At 31.8% G+C, this 19314-nt stretch overlaps 3 protein-coding genes across 5 annotated transcripts in view; 1 reads left to right on the top strand and 2 right to left on the bottom strand.

The window, feature by feature from the left end:
• LOC137928467 (glycogen synthase kinase-3 beta-like) overlaps positions 1–3770 on the bottom strand; it is a 28387-nt gene extending 24617 nt beyond the window's left edge. For 2 of the 3 annotated variants that reach the window (XM_068771417.1, XM_068771419.1), the window contains exon 1: positions 3370–3770. In XM_068771417.1, coding sequence (XP_068627518.1) covers positions 3370–3478 — 109 coding nt within the window. In that variant the 5' untranslated portion in view covers positions 3479–3770. Of the gene's footprint in view, positions 1–122; positions 521–3369 lie in introns of those variants that run through there. The other variant, XM_068771420.1, reaches the window with a different exon arrangement.
• Positions 3771–6645: 2875 nt separating this feature from the next.
• Positions 6646–15553, top strand: LOC137929159 (leucine-rich repeat-containing protein 58). The gene is made up of 4 exons (XM_068772133.1): positions 6646–7276; positions 9491–9707; positions 10940–11129; positions 15102–15553. Exons 1-4 carry the CDS (start codon positions 6786–6788, stop codon positions 15275–15277), a joined length of 1074 nt encoding a protein of 357 aa, XP_068628234.1. The 5' UTR covers positions 6646–6785; the 3' UTR covers positions 15278–15553.
• mRpS2 (mitochondrial ribosomal protein S2) lies at positions 14989–19306 on the bottom strand. The gene is made up of 3 exons (XM_068772134.1): positions 19188–19306; positions 19005–19094; positions 14989–16252 (listed from the first exon to the last, which is right to left on the bottom strand). Exons 1-3 carry the CDS (start codon positions 19204–19206, stop codon positions 15606–15608), a joined length of 756 nt encoding a protein of 251 aa, XP_068628235.1. The 5' UTR covers positions 19207–19306; the 3' UTR covers positions 14989–15605.
• Positions 19307–19314: the final 8 nt, after the last annotated feature.

Here is a 19314-nt window from a genome sequence, read left to right as displayed (position 1 = left end):
AGATGGTTACAATTTAAAAATTTCATAATCAAATAAAATTATTTCTTGGACCATAGTATTCCAAAATACAACAATAGGTAGTATGGCATGACAAAAAAACATCGACAAAAAATTGGGCCTACCAATTTTTTTCGACCGCAGCGAAACCGGTTCTATGTTTCTATCGCGGCTGTGACGAACGCCACCATCGGCATTCACAGTGTAAGTACCACGACGACGCAACATCGTCGCACTGCAACATCCCCCTTCTATATACGTAATCACCAATGCACTCCACTGACCAAATGACCATTGTCATTCAGAACTACAGTGTTCACTATATTTAATCAAAGCATGTGTCAAATATGGCGGAACATTGTTCAACTTCCTAAACGAAATACGCGAATGTGGTCGTTGGGAAGTGGGTTAACGAACCGATTGGCAATTTAGCAACATGCACCGACGGTAGCGACCACGGCGTTCGACTGTGACCGGGCCAAGCGAAAGGCGTCGTGGAAACCGAGAGTGCGTTGGCACGCTTACACCGCGAATGACAGGATGGGTCGCACTTGACTCGACCGCGAGATAGAACGCCGTCAGTTACCGATAACTCGTCAGATAACGCGGACAATTGACGATATCGGCCTTCGAACACTTTTACAGCTTAAGTCATAAACATTCACCCATTATCATATCTAGAGATCCCGAAATAGTTTTAAAATTATAGAGCAAATAAAACAGACAAACTACCCTGTATTAAGACTAAATATACAATAACCCTTATTTTTTACTTTTATGTCTATAGTCTTGGAATAATTTTAAATTTTATTCACTCAATTACTTATGTACAGATAACTTAAAAATGTAACATATATTAATTTTTTCAGCATTTCATCACATAAATTCTCATCAAGTTATTAAAAAGATAAGAAGATATGGAACAATATTCCAACTAACATTTTAAGACCCTTTGATAATTAAGTAATGACATATTTGTACAGTTGCAGAAAGATTAAAAAAAAAATAAAAAAAGATTTAGACATAAGTAATAACAATATATTTGAAATGAACATTAATACAGAACAAACTTTAAATTAGGAACTCACATAAAACAAAACATAAAGAATTTTACATTTTTACTTTCTTGCTACTAAATGAAAACAAAATCGGCAACTTCATTAGAGGAGAATGGATAACTGAATGCCTATTTTCCATAAACTAAGTTGTTAACAGATTATGGAGGTAGCTTTGATAGGTTATCAATAGGTAATTTAACAAAAGGATTTTTTTTTAACCTGCACACAAGCAGGTGTAGTGTCATCACACCGTAAGAAACAGGTGATGTTACCTGTCTCACTTGCTCATTTGCATAATTTTTTTTCAATTCAAGGTACTTTCCATAATAAGCCAATTTTTCAACTTTAGATAAATATACATTTAAATACCTAACCTCTTAAGGTCGACTTAAACCTCTACTTTTGTCAGAACTGCATGCTCTTATAGTTCTTATAAAAATTGCCTTCCTATGAATGTTAGTCATATGATAATTTTGTTGCCAATAAACAGACTAATTTCTATTACTTGAATCACTAATTGGTAAGTCAACCTTGGAACTTGAATCACCAGTGAGTATTCCTTGAAATATCACGCTACAATTAAAAACATTATATGTTATTTAATATGTATATACTGCAATATCTAAAAAATAGTATTCTTATGATAATTATTTACTGGAATATTATAAGGCCTATCTATGTCCAACAGTGGATGTCTTTCAGCTGAAATGATGATTAGGAAATTATTATCCATTTTATTCTGTAAAATAGTTAAAAATAATTTCAGTAAATGTCAATTATGAATAATGATCTCTTTAAAATGCTAGTGATTTTGACACAATATGTAATGTTTATCAAAGAAAATACTGTTATGTAAAATTTTAAATATAGTTGTTTAGTATATGCTTTTATGCTAAAAGGTCTCCAAATAAAAACTTTGATTAAATAAGACACCAAATTTATAATTTATCAGAAATGTTCAATTAAACTTGGTAATAAATAGATTGAGTTTTAAAAAAATCATATGTTAATTTAAAAACCATGTCTATAACACAAACTTAGTGTTATAGACATGGTTGCCTTTAGTACATTTCAATTTCAATTTTTGTTTAAAAAATATAGAAAAAATTGTTAATACGCAACTTAACTTACATAACCAGAATTTTTAAAACATTTTGCCTTTGTCCTTTGTATCTATTCCCAATATCAAACATGATAGTGGAAATGAATACAAAGGTCTTTAAAAATTTAGTAAGATAAAGATTTTATGGAATTTATACAGACATTAATTCATTTAATATATATAGAATGACCAATGTCATATGAAAACATAAAAAAATAATTGAGGTAAATTCATAACTAAAAATTCAGAGCATTTTTCACAAATAAACACTCTAAAAATATGCAATCATTTTACTATCTTTGAATCTTTTCTAAAAAATGTGACTTAAATAGTTAAGATTTTCAAATATTCTTTCCATTTTAAGTTCACAAAGTCATGGTTATGTTATATTATGATTATAAATGAAAAAAGTATAATTTGTAAATTCTTAGTAGTAATAAATGACAGTCTCATTAAAATTGTTTTTTTTTTAAAGAAGCAATTAGATAATGTCTCTTTAATTTACATTTAATTACTTAATGATTTATTAAGATATGCCTAATATACCCAAATAAATTTATGATTAAATTTTACCATCAAGTGTAATAAAATTTTCGTTTGATCTAGATTAACGTACAATCAAAAATTTTCTATAATTATAAAGTATAACTTTATATCATTTTAATGAAGCAATATTCCCAAAGACAAAGGTGACGACTACATTATAGATGAGTACGATTGAACACACGAAAAGGTTATCAAAACTTTTGGACTATATTGTTAGTTCTAACTATAGATCCTATCATTAATTACGTCATTTAAGAGTAACCTCAAAGTAATGGAGAAATTACAAATACCATGACTTAAAGGATCTAAGTAAAGAAATATGTAGTACCGACATTAAAAACCCCCGATCGAGTTATAATATTACTCGTTAAAAAAGAAATCACAAAATACTACGCATTTTGTTAAAAAATCATATTTTGACGTGATATCTGTCACACGCCAAGCCAAGGCTTATGTGGCAAATCTAAGCCGCAGCCTGTAGCCATTTTTGTACAAAAGTAATATAAGCAATAGTGTCGATATCGATTTAATTTGTACAAACCCGCAGGATTCTTGGAATTCATCCCGAATTGCTATCTTGCAGTCATGCTACAATGTCAGAATGGGAATACGTCACAGTGTGAGAAATCACGATGGCCGACAAAAGAACGGTTAGGTGGTACTTACTGCAAATTTTTACTCCTCCGAGAGGCGGTTTAGGTGGTTGATTTTCGAATGTCTTTCGAACGGATTTGCTGCCCTCGGCGAAAGACGTGGTCCTAGGGCGCCCGCTCATTATTAAAGGTATAAAATAAACGACCGAATCCTGAACTTCATAGATACTACTTCACATTTCTCGTTACCACCCTTGCTAGCACTCGCACTGAACTCTCTCACTGCGCCGATGAAAATACTATTTTAGGAATGAAATTGTCAAAATGGTATCACTGATCAATGTTTAAAACAAAATAAAATTGTTTTAGTACGATTTTACAATATCATTTTGTTAATTTTTCAAATTTACATCAATAAAGTGAACGACAAATTTTTAGTTTCTTCGGACTTCACAGACTCGTTCGTTCGGCTAATTTCGGAATTCATTCGGGTGGTACTCGGACGTTCGATCAGTGACGTCCCACGTGCGCACTCCATTATACGCAATGAAATTTGTTATAAGCCCATAGTTTAACTATATTAAGATATTGAGATAAATTAAAGTTATAATATGTAGTATAGTAGTATGTGTAAGTTATAAATCTCTATTAACATTTATTTCATTAATATTTAATCACAACAGGAACTATCGCCATACATTTTATATATAGTATATTTGTATATATATAACATTTATACACACCAAAAGATGAATCAATTAATAACAACATACTAAAATTATGAATGCAAATGTTGCTTAAATCATAAATCACCGCTTTAAGAACCTACGCGAACAAATGGAAAAATAGCGCCATCTGTGGTATTAAATATAAATTACGTGTTTGTTAAAATGTCTTTATTTTTAACAACTTTTTAACAAAAAAGAAAACTAAGACAACTATTTATCAGGAGTTTGTGATGTTTTTACTGTTAGTACACGAGGTTCATTTCTGAGAGACTGTACGGAGAAACAAGTTATAAGTTATAATTCATGACGCAGACTCATCTTTCGAATTTTTCCTTTAGTGAGACGTCGATTTTCTTACAATATGAAAATATATATAAAAATATATACCGTGGAGTAGCAGCGATGTTATATAAAATGCGTACTTGTCGGGAATTGAACCCATGTCATACCATTTATACTCCCTGTGTTTAAGGGCTGCCGATATTCAAAGTTAAATATAATCTTTTACTCTCTACTCTTTATTGCTCCCTATATTATAAGAAGTATTCATAATTTCTGTACTATTTATGCCTCATTTCCAGCATTTTAGAGATATAAGAGTTATTATAAATATTATCGAATAAAATATTCAGAACGGATACATTGAGAATTTTGTTTTTTCAATTAAAAATAAATAAAATGAAGATTTAATATGAAAACTAGTATATAAATTCTATCTGTGGATGTAAAATCTATAAAATAATAGATAAAAACTTTTCTTTATTTTAAATGATTACTATAAAAAATTCAAACGTTTTATAAATTTCCTTTTGTTGAAATATTGCCGTAATTTTTTCATATTTAATTTAAAATTTTAGTGCTTAGAGGTCATCGTTGATAGTAATTATACTTTCTATTAGTCAAAATCAGTTATTAACGTTTTTTTTTGTGGTATAGATAATAACTGTTGAGCAGCTGAGGTGGTTCACTTAGACTTATTTTCAACAATTAAACTCTAGTGCTTATTTAAAAGCATCGGTTCGGGCCGTTACATTAGATATTCCGTAAAGATATCCGAAGACTATAAAATATATATATTTTTATTTTTTGAAAAATTTAAACTCAATCTGACTCAGTAAACTATTTTCGTCAATAATTTTTAGCAGTGGCGAACCTGTTAAATGACCCCATATTGTATTTTTTTATTTCACTAGTATACTTCATGTTTAGAATAGTAACTGCAACGCAAGAAGCTACAAACCTATTTCCAAATTATCAACCCGCGAGCCCCGGTCGACGAGACACTTGGTTTAAAACTTGACTTACCATCGAAAACGCCTTCGCAAGCGACAATGCACTTCTAGGAACACCGTCGCATCACGACACCGTGTTGAAAAGCATCTCTACAACAAATTTAGTGCCATTCGATAAGCCGCGCGACTGTCGGAACTCTATAATATTATTCCAACCGGTGTATAAACAGCCATGTATATTTTTAATTATGCCATGTAAATTCAGTAATTTAAATTTGTTTCATTTTTTTATCAACATTGATTTCAGTTAACATATAAAAACTCTTTACTCCTATAGAATTATACATAAATTACTGAGCACGTCTAATGCTAATCCTTGGGCCGGTTCTATAACCCATCCGCAAGTACAATGAATGAAAACTCAAAAACAAAAAATGAGGTCCTTAGCGCGACCCTACCAAAGCTTTAGAGCTTTTCCTGTTGCGTATAGAGATGAGACTGAATCAGAAATGAAGAGATCCCTAGAGTAATCATCACAGCCCAGCAGGATGCATATTGGAGTGGTGACCACCCACAAGGAGAACAGACGACCTTATTAAGGTCATCGGAAGACGCTGAATGCAGGTTGCTTCCAACCGATCTTGTAGGAAATCTTTTGAAGAGGCCTATGTCCAACTCTGGACGTCCTATGGATGAAATGATGATAATGTATTTGGGATATTATACAAAAATATATTAAAACTCTACGAGCCTTTGCTTCCTCATATTATTGAATATGTTTATTAGATATATAGATTATAAAGATGGTAACAGACAGATTTATATGTTCCTATTATTTTGCAAGTCATTCATTTCGACACCGATCGTTGATAAAAATAATGTCCTGTCACATGTATATACGTTTAATACAATATCTTTTTGTTTTACACATGCACGCACTGATGTATGTAGGAGATAAACAAATGACAATATCGCCATGGTTTTTGTGATGGCACCATATCAAATATTTACTATTACTAGTTATAAGAAAATTTAAGCCGATTTATTTAAGTAATTCGTAAAAAGAAAGTTTAAGCTTCTTACATATAATTATGAATTAAATCAATTTTACGATCAATCTTGACTCTTTCGTTTGCTTCAGGTGAATTAGTTATTTTACACAATTTTTCATCATATAATTTCAGCCTTAGAACGTCCACAGCTGGACACAGGCTTACTTCACTTAAAAACAATTTCCCTTAATAATAAAAAATGACTTAACGTATTAGTACATTAATATATAAATATTCATAAGATGGTCGGTTTTCTTTTATCTTTATCGGTCGTGTACGCTGTAGAGACCTATAATATAATGTCGTCATCAGTCAGTGCTCGCTGCGGTGCGGGAGGAAGAGTACAGTTGCGCGTGAGCCGCGATCGAGGCAGCAGGCTCTTTCGTGGCTGTTCTATTAACAAATAATGTAAATTAAAGTCATATTTAGGCTTGATGAATCGTTCCGAGGGGTACACGACTACACACCAACAATACAATGGAGTGCTACACATCAGATAGCTGCGACAGCGACAGCAGGGAGCAGAAAACTCTTGATTTATCAAGCAGATTGCTCGACTCAATGACAATATCAACCGAATTGAAATGTATTATCGACGAGAAAGATTGTGCGGAAAATTACGAGATTATTCTTCTCTACAGCAACAGAATTAAAGCGCTGCCTGAATCTATTAACAAGTTCTGCAATTTGAAGATACTGGACGTCAGCAACAATAGATTAGCGATACTTCCAGATCTACTCAAGAATTGTCCGCTGACTTCTCTTATCGCCAAGCATAACCAGCTCACTAACGAGTCGCTGCCTAAGAGTTTCTTTTCCACGAGGAACACACTGAGAGAGCTAAATTTTAGTGGAAATCAACTGAATTTCTTTCCGGAACAAGTTTTAGATTTAAACTCGCTTAAGTACCTATATTTAGGTGGTAACAACATAGTCAATATACCAAAGGATATATGGAAATTAAATAGGTTGGTAAGCATGATTTTATTATTATTATATTATATGCGTATCAAAAATACAAAAAATATACAATATAATAGCGCGAATAAAGTTATATTCATCTACCACGATAAGACGTAATGACCAAGTACAATTATTAGTCAAATGTTGACTTATATTATTTACTTAAATATATATTTACAAATACTTTACTTTTTTACATATGTTTAAATTTGTCGATTGCGTATCATAACAAATTAATGAATAATGTTGAATGTACTGAATTAGTTTGACCAAAGGTTTTTCATTTGATCGTTTTGCTATTTTTTTGCTAAATAATTATTTAGATTTATATCATAAAGATTAATTTATTTAGTATTGTGAATAGAAGTAAGGTATTATTCTAATCATGTTTTAAAAATTGCTTTAAAATATGAATAAAGGTACCTAATTGGCTAAAGCTTTTTTTCTAATTTTATGAATTTATTAAGCTACAAGTTAATTTTGCAAACATGAACATTTGAAAAACAATAAAAACATTTAATGGCTGTAAAAACGTAGTTATAATTAACAAAACGTTAAATTGTATTAAGATACATTAAAAGAATTAAAATAAATATTCACATTATAAAGACTCAAAGCTAGAAATTTAAATATTATTTGAAAAAATTAAGAAAATTAATTAATAAATTATAAGTATTATTAAATTATTATAGTGTTTCACGTATCAGCAGCGTATAATACAAATGGCCAACCCACAAATCTTAAACAATAATATTATGTAAAATTAATATACACAAAACGACTAATCGACTGAAGAGTGTCAATATACCAATTAAGTTTATCAAAGTCTCTTTTGAGGTACCGGATAAAATAACTTCATATTTTTTATTTATATAATGTAATTAGGTCCACATCAATTCTTAATATCATATTATATATGTATCTACGTCATTTAAAGCTCTAGTTCAATTTTAATAGCCGTCCAAAACTATGAGTTGCCTGTTAAAACTCAAGATTTCTTTCGTAGATAAGAAACAAGGATCTGTGCGACTTCGCAGATTATATTTTACGGAATTGTGGTTGATTTTTCTTTTGTCAATATGTGTGCAATTCTTATTTTAAACAAACTGGCAAAAACTCTAGGCTTCTCAGGGACCGAGTCCGCAAATTATAATAAATCTTTAACAGCTTGACCAATACTGTTCCTTTATCCAAAAGCTTTTTTAAAAAGAGAGTACGAGGTTTTAAACTAGCACGATCAAAGTGGAGTTTGGTGTATCAAACAGAATATCCTATGAACGTCAATAACAAGCCAAATAATCGCGTGATAGGGAATTAGTGGCTCACTCTAAAAATTAATTATAAGAATTTTTATGACGCATGTTTAAAACTTAAAGTTTGATATATTAACGTATTTTAATGAGCAACAGTGACAGTGAGTTGTCTTTTTCTTATACTAGTTGTTAGTACTTATTGTTATTAAATACCTACTTTATAACTTAATTTTAAATAATATTATTTATTTTTTATTCAATATTAACTCTGATAGCATAAATACAATATAATCCTAAGTTTTGTTGTGTTATTTTCTTAACCATGTTAAATAAATAAAAAAAAAATTATTAAGTACAACATTATCAGTTAATCAATTAGCGAAATGATATGTAATTAACTTTCGGATTTATAACTACGTTTTAACTTGACACTTAACGGATTGTTGGAAATAAATTAAAAAATAATTTTGTGAAATGATAACCGAAAAGTTTTTATGGAAGTACGTTTATTTATATCTAAAAACGAGGCATTTTCGTGTTTACTTGCCAAGTACAATAACACAATGGAGCACGTGTTCTTTAGATAATATGGACGTTTGTTAAACATTATTTATAACCTATGTCCTTTGTTTTATTACGCTATTCTTGGTTTAATAACGTGGCTTTTAGCCCTTTGTTTTTAAAATATTGATATATCATCTATGCTTCAATATGAGTAACTATTAACATCCTCTAGAATATGTTTTGAAGTATTCATTAATACATTTATTCCTATCTTTTCAATTCAAGTCATTAAATAGAAACTTTCGATCAATATTTCTTCATATATCATTAAGAAACGTAAAGAAAACTCTTCTTGATTTATATGTATTTTTATTTTTTTTATACTTTGCATAATGATGTTATTATTAAGTTTTATTAGTTACGCAAGATGTATTTATTAACAAAAATATATCTCTTCCGCAGTCTACAAATACTTTCAATTGGAGGCAATCAGATAGTTGAGGTGCCCGAGTCAGTTGGCGCGCTGACGTCCCTTCAAGCGTTAGTGTTGAGCGATAACTTCATCGAGCAGCTGCCTGCGAGTATTGCAAATCTAAAACAGCTTCGTTCCTTATTAATACATAAAAATAAAATTAAAACTCTACCGCCTCAAATAATTAAACTAAAATGTTTAACCGAGGTACGAATTCTTTTTTTTTAACGAATATTTTAGTTAAATACTGAAGTTCAAGCTTCTGGAGTAGCACTAAGTAGACCGACGATATAGTGATGGCCGCGAGAAGTCGAAGTAATCGAAGTAGTCGCGATTTTTGGTGGAGGTTTATACCTTGCAGTGCGTCTGTCGGCTTTCATGATGTCGATGACTAACATGCTTACGTAAAACTTCAAGAACAATTTAGCTCTATATCTAACCGAGGTTCCGCTCTATCAGATACCTTTTTCTTTGGACTGGACTCCACTGCTACCCTAGTGGTACTTTCAGTTACAGTACAGTACCTCCATTATAGGTAGCAAAGCTTTAGGGCTTCCTTAGGAGCCCTGGGGGGTACATTCTACTGTATTGCCAGATTTTACGGTCACCCTCGAACCAGACCTATAAATGAATTTTAAGTTACATCCATTTCCGACGTCTTCTTTCGGAAGTCATTATGCATAGTCACTCTATGGAACCTCCGCTCTAAGAGCTTGAAGATCTCCCTTAAATAAGTGAATAAGTTTAGGCTCAGTGCTTTCAACGCTCTGCCACATTATTTCTGCCCCAAGTCCACTGCCAACGGGCAAACATTAAGTAAAAAAAAAACAAAGACATTATATATATTTTATATAACATATTAGAACCGATGGCTACGGAGCCCTTAGGTTCTGAAGTGGATACTACAAACCGGCGAGCGCAGTAAAGGGCGTCCGCCCACAATTTGTACAGATGTTCTTATTAAGGCCGCTTTGAATTGGTCTTATGGAAATCTGTGAGAGAGCTCTTTGTCGAGCAGTAGATATCCAGTCCTATGATTGAAACGATGACGATGTTCTCTAGCTTTTGTTTATACTTTAATTAAAAGTAAGTGACGCTTGTGTTTCGAATAATTGACACAGTAAATTTGAAACACTATTCACTGTCGTTTATTATGGTACAGAATTGCTACATACGAAATACTGAAATTACTTTTGTCTACTTAGATAGCTTACTCAGTGTGTCTTGCCTAATTAGCTAAACCTATTAAAAGTGTAATGAATTAATAAGTTAATTAAAATGCTTCAATACAAGTAGAATAGTAAAGGTTGGTAAATATTACGTCTTTGTTAAAGGTGTTACACCTTTATTTCATACATATCTCACATTGTATAATCCCATTTAATCTTTTATTTCACAATTTCAAATATTAACTACAACAATGCAACATTACATTCCAGTTGAGTCTACGAGAAAACCCTTTGGTCGTCCGATTTGTCAAAGATATGACTTTACAACCGCCATCGCTACTGGAGCTTGCAGGACGAAATATAAAACTTTACGAAATACCAATAAGAGTAGGAGAAGTGCCATTAACATTGATTAAATATTTGAAAGCTGCAGAACGTTGTGTTAATCCTAAATGCAAAGGTACGTAAACGTTTTTTTTTTCTAGTAAAACTTTTTAATAGCCAATTAATTACCTTTCATTTCAATTCATTTATATATTTCATTCATTTTAATTATTTGAACCTGAAACCTGGCGAGACTTCCATATATAGGAGTTTGCACAGATAACATAACCTGGATATTTCTCATGACCCGACTACGTTATTCAGAAAAAAGCTGCATGATATTATATAGCTCCTGTTATTTACTGTATTTATTGCTTTTATTATTTATGTATTATAGTTTTATTATTTTTATGTTTACCTATAGCTTATACATTTAATTAGCATAAACGTGTTTATACCTAATTCCAATAAAAAATTATGCACATGACTGGACTGGAGTTTATGGTTTGTTTGTGTTTACGTAGTTGACTTAAAATAATTTAATTTTTACTTTAACAATACCTTTTAAAAATTCCCAAATAATAGCCATGTATAAACACATCTCTATATTGCATTACAAATGTTGACGCCCACTTCAATCATCTATCTCGTTTCATTTTCTTACAAAAGTGCCGTTGAATATTGATTTTATATACTGTGTACCTTTCACAGTTCCTTCACATAGTACAGAACAGGCTTTCTCTTTCATGTCGGCTCCTCTCTGTCGAGCACCACGTATACCGAGGGTTTTGGATAGGCAGAAATTCTAATAGCCAAATATTATTCGTTTTGATAATAAAAATGATATCCCTGTTCACGTAATTTGTTGACTAAACCATAATATGTAGGCCCGTAAAATTATGTACATTGAATTTATCGCTGTCACTTATACCATATTTATGATATAAAGTTAAATATATTATAACATCTGTAAATTATTAATAACGTACAAAAAATATGTGTACTATGAAGTCGTCGGCTATATTCCGGATTTATTCTTGCTTTTCCAAAAGAGAGCATATTCCAATGTTCAAGATTTTCAATGCAAATGCAATTATTCTATACTTGCAGATGTTTACGAACAATAATAATTTATATTTCTTAAAAAAGTAAACAATAGCTATCAAGTGATAGATAAAGGCGGCGTCCCCTCTCGACAACTATCCTATCCAATCTCTTCATGTGGTTGCCGTCTAAATAACGTAAGAGCTCGACGGTGGCCGATTTTCTGAACGAACTAAAGCAATAAGTACGAAGCGACGTTCCAGACGGAAACCTCAAGCTTAGCACCTTCGGCTCTTTGCCACTTCAAATCCAGTAAAACTTTATATGTCAGCTAACAAACAATAAAGGCAGTGTTAAATAAGCAAACAAAACAAGGTCAAACGCCGTCAAATAAAATTATTTATTACACATTATTATTATTACATTAATTGCATCTGATTGATGGTGAAATTATAATTACTATAATTTACGTCCCGTAAGAAACCCAACAAAGAAAGAATATCTCAACACGCTGTTCGAGTGAACACACCCTAGATATGTTAAAGCACACCCATCGTCACATACAGGTTATATGTGTAGAAATTTAAAGAGATGAATGTACGAATATAGCTCATTTGCTGACAATTAATGTATAATGACTCTACTCAATTTCAATAGTTATTGAAAAATCAAATAACGTGATGATAATAAAGTAAGAAAAACCAATTTAAAAATTCGGATTAATACATAATAAAATATCATTGCAGAATTTGTATCAGAAGTTATTGATCTGTCGCATTCCGAAAGAACAAAATAAATTAATGAATATTTCAGAGTACTCACTGTATGAACAGGGATGATTGGAAATGTAAAAGTTTTAAAGCTTTTTGCTGTCAAATACATTAAAATTTTTTACACCTATAACGACCACCTTATATACTCAGACAACGTAAACAAATACTAAACTAAACCAATGTCGTAACCTGTTGAAAATGTTAAAAAATTAAGAGATAAAATCCTCTTTTTAAAAATATGTTAGAATAATTAGGTCGTGTCCCGAACGAGAGGCAAATCGTCACGTATGTTTACTAATCTAATTCAATTATTCACGGCTGACGGTATAACTTCTCTTTGTTTCGTACTTATCTATATGCGACATGATTGACATTCGGTCAAAGACCACTCTTGCGTTATCTATCTCTACGATCAATTCTAAGTTTCAGTTTAAACTATATTATGAATATTCAATATATTTTTAGATTGTTTTTGCATCATGTAAACTGTCATTAACCTAACTTTGATAATGTTTTATGAGATTTACATGAAAGCGTGGTTGATTAAATTTTATTTATACGAAATGTTTCTAAAGAGAATTCTAAGAAGTTTTATATTCGTCATAAAATCACTGGAGGTACATAATCAGACCCTGCATGTCAGAAGGCGTAAACAGTTTTGAATTATTTAAATTTCTACGCAGTACAGCAAACAAAATTTATTATTTTCTTTTGCTTTCAGCTCTAAAGAGTTTTAAAGAGCTTAAACAAAAACTGTAATATTTTCGCATTATAGTTTGGCCACGAAAATAAATCACTTGTAGCGTTCACGCTTCGTATTGCTTGCCACTACGACCACAATACTTTTTTTAAATTATTTTAATTCGAACGCCTAAGACTGATTTAACAAAAAATTACTGTGGGCGTAGTGGAAAGCAGAACGGAGCGTGAACGCTACGCACTAAAAATTTATTTAATCTTTCATAATAGCGATAATTTGAATTTTATCCCCTAAATACGTCAAGGTGTTTACATATTTTAATATATTTTGTGTTATGGCAGAATAAATGCCTACAACGAGGACTTTTGACCTTGTTAAGGTCGTCCGACAAAGCAGGCTGCATCATATATGTGGAGACCTATGTCCAGAAGTGGACGTTTGACGGCAGTAATGATATTGATGTTGATAAAGGCTCTAGGACCATAGTTTACCATTCGCGTTACTTTACTCTTATCTAGCGTACTATCAGACTTATTTACGAGAATTGATCATGTCAGTTAAATATTATCTTCAAACAAGGCTAACGACTATAGTACAACTCTGCAAAAAATACTCATTTAAACAAGCAGACGAATTGTGTGATAACCTCTTGTACCCAATTAACAACACTGAGACCTCAGTTTTTGTGTATAAAATTAATGCTCAATGTTTTTTTCTAAATTTGTCGTTATGGATTGAGCTATTCATAAGGATCTGAGAAAGCGACTCACTCGGATAACAATGATTGTATGATGTTTGTTGTATTTTTATTTAAATAATGTAGATGTACTTTCATATTTTACAAAAAACGAATCGTAAGAAAACAACAGCTGCTAATTACTGTTGATTTTTGTAAGAAAAAGTATTTTCGCTACAATATAATTGGTCGTAATTACTTTGCTGACATCTTTATATTAATTTAATGATGTACTAATAATAATATATCAAATAGCAGCGATGATAAATAACGCGTCGCTTAAGTAGGGCACAATACTTTTACGTTATGTTTTCTATCTAAATTTTAATAGAGAAAAATATGACACTTTATAAGATATAATAATAAAATATCTTTTTTTACGGTTTCGTTCCCAAAAATAAGACGTGTAGTTTAAGAGGACCGGAGAAGGCCTTAGCAAAATTTCATATAAATTCAAATAAAAACAACAATTAATTCATTTTTCCTTAAAGTCAATATATTTTCTTTGAACAAATGTTGGCGTAATGTCAAACGTTCACGGAACGGGCAATACATATTAATCTAAGACGGCCTCTCTTTTCTCCTTGGTTTTAATAAAATAAAATTTCCGGAAATCAAATAAGCGAATGACAACAACACCTACTTGTGTTTCAGTAGTATAAAATAAATACTTTTTAATAGCTATTATATATTAATTATTATAAACAGTCCTCGTAATTAATAGCCAATGAATATTTCAGATAAATTTACTTTCGAAATTTTTTTGTCTGGTTATACCTAATATTTTCTTTTTGCTTTATTTCAAAAAAAAAAAAATTATGTTAATATTATCATTTAAAAAATAAACTGTTGCAGGTGTCTTCTTTGATAACCGAGTGGAGCATATAAAGTTTGTCGACTTCTGTGGAAAATATCGCATACCCTTACTTCAGTACTTGTGCAGCTCAAAATGTATCACAGGAAGCTGGGAGAGTCGTGAAGTAGATAACAACACTAACACTCATATGATGCGTAAAGTTCTCCTGGGTTAATAATACTGTAAATGTATATATATATATATAGCAAATAAATGATATCTGTTATATGTAACAATGTATAGTAATTTTATATTTTATGGAACAAAATATGATCAATGTAATTGTTATCAATATTACAAACTTGCAGTAGTGCTTTTATTTAAATTTTGGCTTTATTACAATAATCATTATTGTTCCACGTTTAAAAACATTCCTTAATTAAGAACTGTATATTGGACTATGTTAAATAAAAAACATTATTGTTATAAATTACAATGTTGATATTAAATAAAGATTACAACTACGCTTTTAAAGTTTTAATATTTATATACTAATTATTACATTATTCACTTTCTTGTAACAACTTCATCCTTTGTTCTTTACCTCTGAGAATAGCGGCTTTGAATAACTTGCAATACAATTCAATGGCACAAGGTGTATCATCATTACCGGGGACTGGATATGTAATTAAGTTTGGATTACAGTTACTATCAACAATTCCAATTGTAGGTATTAACATCTTTGCACTGTCTCTAACGGCTGTGTGTTGATTAAGAATATTATTTTGAGTATTTAAAAATATACATAAATCTGGTAACCTAGTTATAGCGCCAAATTGGTGATTGGCATTGGTAAAAATACCACCACGCCAGAATCTCGTATGAGCATATTCACCACATTCTTGTGCAGTTTTTTCCACCAAGTGTGAATTTAAGGCATTTCTATTAAAGAAACAAATAATTCCTCCTCTGTATGCAATGTGTGCTGTAAAATTTAATGCTTTTCGCAAATGATCAGCTGTTATGTCCAGGTCAAAAATAAGATGTCCCTGTCTAGAACCGTAAAGATATGGTGTCATAAATTCATTCAATGATCCCTCCTTATGTCCAAAATGTACTCTTGCATCAAATAAATCTTTTACAGTGAAAAGATTATGCACTTGAAAATAGTCAGGATGATCCAGTGGGTTATTCCTTTTCGGCAGATTTTCTGTAATTTAAAGTATATATAACATTAATAATGTTAATCAAAAATTTGGAAATTAAACAATACATGTTTAATTCACAAATTTTAAATAATAAATAGTTACAAATTTTATATAGATCAAATTCATTTATCACGATAAACAAATGATTAGAGAATAGTTTTGGCGTGAGTTCTCTTTGTGTGGATAAATAAAAGAAATAATAATTACTGTCTATTTAAAACTACAACATTAATTCCATTTAAAAGCAAAATAATTCGAGGAAGCAGATTGCTGCAAAGCCTCTGAAAGACCATCAAACTTTTACATTGCTCCTTTTAATGGACATGTGGTAATGTGACAGGATACAAAACCTAAAAAGAAAAGCTCTATCTCGACTCACTAAATAGGCTCTGGCTGAAAAGACACTTGGCTTCAGTCGGGTCGCAACAGGAACCACGTTTCCGTGTGTTTCGACTAGAGTTATAAGGGGACTAGTAGACCGCCTGGTAAATACTGGTCATTGGTGTCGGCTTTGTAGTGACCATGTGACATCGAACATGTTCGTTTGTCTGGTTTGGTGTCTGAATGGGCATTCGATGTCGCGCGAGTATTCGACTTAATTGGTTTTGCAAACGGGCCGCATGGTGGGTAATCGTAGTGTTAAGAGCCACCGCAAGAGGTTACTTGCTGGCTGGCAACCGGTAGTTAACTGCAACTCGGGTACTTGCCTACCCAGCAAAAGGTATATGATAGATAATAACCACCTCAGCCGGGTGTAGTTTAGTAGGCTAGATCATGTATTAGAAATTGAGAAGTACTACCAAACAACCCTGGTACTAGATCCATAATATGGGAGCCAGCTTATTTGGCGTCACTAGCAAGGATTAAATCATTGGTATGTTCTTGCTGACGCTTGGGTAGATTGAGATGTGCGAGTGTGAACCTTACAACTTCGTCACCTGCTTGGGCAGTCAGGAAGTTCATTTGCGTACAGGGCACTTATTTTGAAGAGTACTGCTGTCAGAGATGGTGAAGGCAACACCCACCGAAAAAAGGCTTATGCCCTTGGGCAGGTATACTGTCCCCTTTGGTACAACCTAATAGTTGGGAACTTGAGGGACAGTATAATCAACAAATTTAGGAATAGGTGGAAACAGTTCTGTAACCAAATAGGCACTTCAATTCAAGGGTGCTCAAAATATCATATTTTGGCTAGAAAAATCGATATCATCAAATTAATAATGACGACCACTGCAAGGCATAGGCCTCCATCAAAGATTGCCACCATGAACCGTCCAACGCTGCTAGCATTTCACCTAGTGGGAGGCCCACCCACGCCGCGTTCTACCGATTCGTCATCAGCCACTCGAGAACCTTTAGCCCAACGGCTATCGGTTGCATGAGCGATATGCCCCGCTATCGGCTACTTCAGACTAAAAATTGTTCGAGCAGCGTCGGTAATTTTAGTTCCTCTGCGGGTCTCTTTATTTCGGATTCATATCATTATTCATACATAGCACTCTCTATTGCTCTGTGTGACCTTGAGCCTTCTTATGAGGCCAGTCGTAAGTGACCAACTCCTTGAACTATATATCATCACAGGCAACACACATTGCACAAAGACTTTCATCTTCAAACATTACCGTATTTTGGTCGAGAAAAGGTCAGTGCTTTCTGGTCATTGCCCATCAGAGTTGGATTCGGAGAGTGGTCTCTTTCTCGAAGCTGGTCGGGTCCCAGATACAGCAAGTAGGCACACCATGGTCATTAGACATTACTTTCTATACTCTGTCTTGCCCATGTTTAAGGCCCTCTTTTCCAGAGTCTCTACTAAGATCATCGAGTATTGTACCCAGGTTCTCTATGTTCTCAGCCATTATGACTATATAATCTATAAACCGAAGGCAGGTGATGTACTCGCCATTTACATTGATGCCGAGCCTGCTCCAGTCCATGAGCTTGAAGATATTTTCCAGTGCAATGGAGAAGTTTCGGAGAGCTAATCATCTCCCTGTCTAATACCTCTCTGCAACTAGATTAGTTTCAAGCTCTGGTTGGAGTAAGAGATTAATCACATTAAATTATTGTAGCAACTAATAATAAAATATTGACTTAATGAGAGAGTTATAACAGTATCAGAGTCACAATTATTTCATAATATGAATCAAAAAAGATAATTTACTACATACACTAATAGTTTGTATTTATGCATATTCATAACTTTTGAAACCATACTAGGCATTTTAGCTTTTTAATAGCTATCTAGATACTTTTTGAAAGTTTGGTGATATCTTCAATGTTATAAATATAACATATTCTTCAACTGAAAGAACAACCATTGTAATGTATATATCTATAATTTATATTAATGCTAATTCCAAAGTTTCCCAGTTTACAGATCTTGTTTAGAACCATGTACACATTTACACACATTATTAAAGATTTTTTTAAGAAGAGATCCATTTGTGTAACATACTAGCCTAACTAATGTATTGGCAAAATTATTGTAGTTTAATAACATGTAAATATTAATTTGTACTACCCAACACAAAAAAATTATCATGACCTTAATTTTTATACAACAGTTGTTTAGAAACTTTGGTAAGTCAAAATACTATGTAACTAAAAATGATAAGCATAAAATATATCTATTTCTTGGTTATTACAAAAACAAACCTTTTTTGGCACAGGGAAAAACAGAATAAAAGATATAAATTTATTTAAAAATTCCTTCGGTTTTAAAATAATTTAGTTTGTCAAAATAAATTGACATACCTTCTGATATATCTGTAGATTTTTGTATAACTGCCTGGGGTAAGCTTGAATTGCACCGTATTAATAAACCACCGCTTTTTGCAGAATTGTCTGAAATGAAGACAAATTAAATAATGATAATATTTGTTACCACAAACTTATTCTTAATTTCTTATCAAAATTATTTAAGAGATATATGCATACTTAAAAATCGTCGCAACATAGTGTCTTATTAATATCACTATCACGGTATATTTATTTACTCTGTTTTAATTAAAAATATTTGGAAGAGTAAAATAATAAGGTTATATCATTTTTTTTCATTCATGTG

This window comes from Battus philenor, unplaced genomic scaffold, assembly GCF_028537555.1.
Source record: "Battus philenor isolate CCGP_79_NKW_IND1 unplaced genomic scaffold, ilBatPhil1.0.hap1 SCAF_11, whole genome shotgun sequence".
NCBI lineage: Eukaryota > Metazoa > Arthropoda > Insecta > Lepidoptera > Papilionidae > Battus > Battus philenor.
This window is presented reverse-complemented; position numbering and strand designations above follow the sequence as displayed.

Bases quoted from the DNA above. Each gene is read 5' to 3' on its own strand.
- LOC137929159 (XM_068772133.1), top strand. From the start codon at position 6,786: ATGGAGTGCTACACATCAGATAGCTGCGACAGCGACAGCAGGGAGCAG. The intron at 7,277-9,490 runs GTTGGTAAGCAT...TCTCTTCCGCAG, and splicing joins GATATATGGAAATTAAATAG to TCTACAAATACTTTCAATTG. The intron at 9,708-10,939 runs GTACGAATTCTT...ATTACATTCCAG, and splicing joins AACTAAAATGTTTAACCGAG to TTGAGTCTACGAGAAAACCC.
- mRpS2 (XM_068772134.1), bottom strand. The intron at 16,253-19,004 runs GTATGTCAATTT...TTTAAATTACAG, and splicing joins ATCTACAGATATATCAGAAG to AAAATCTGCCGAAAAGGAAT.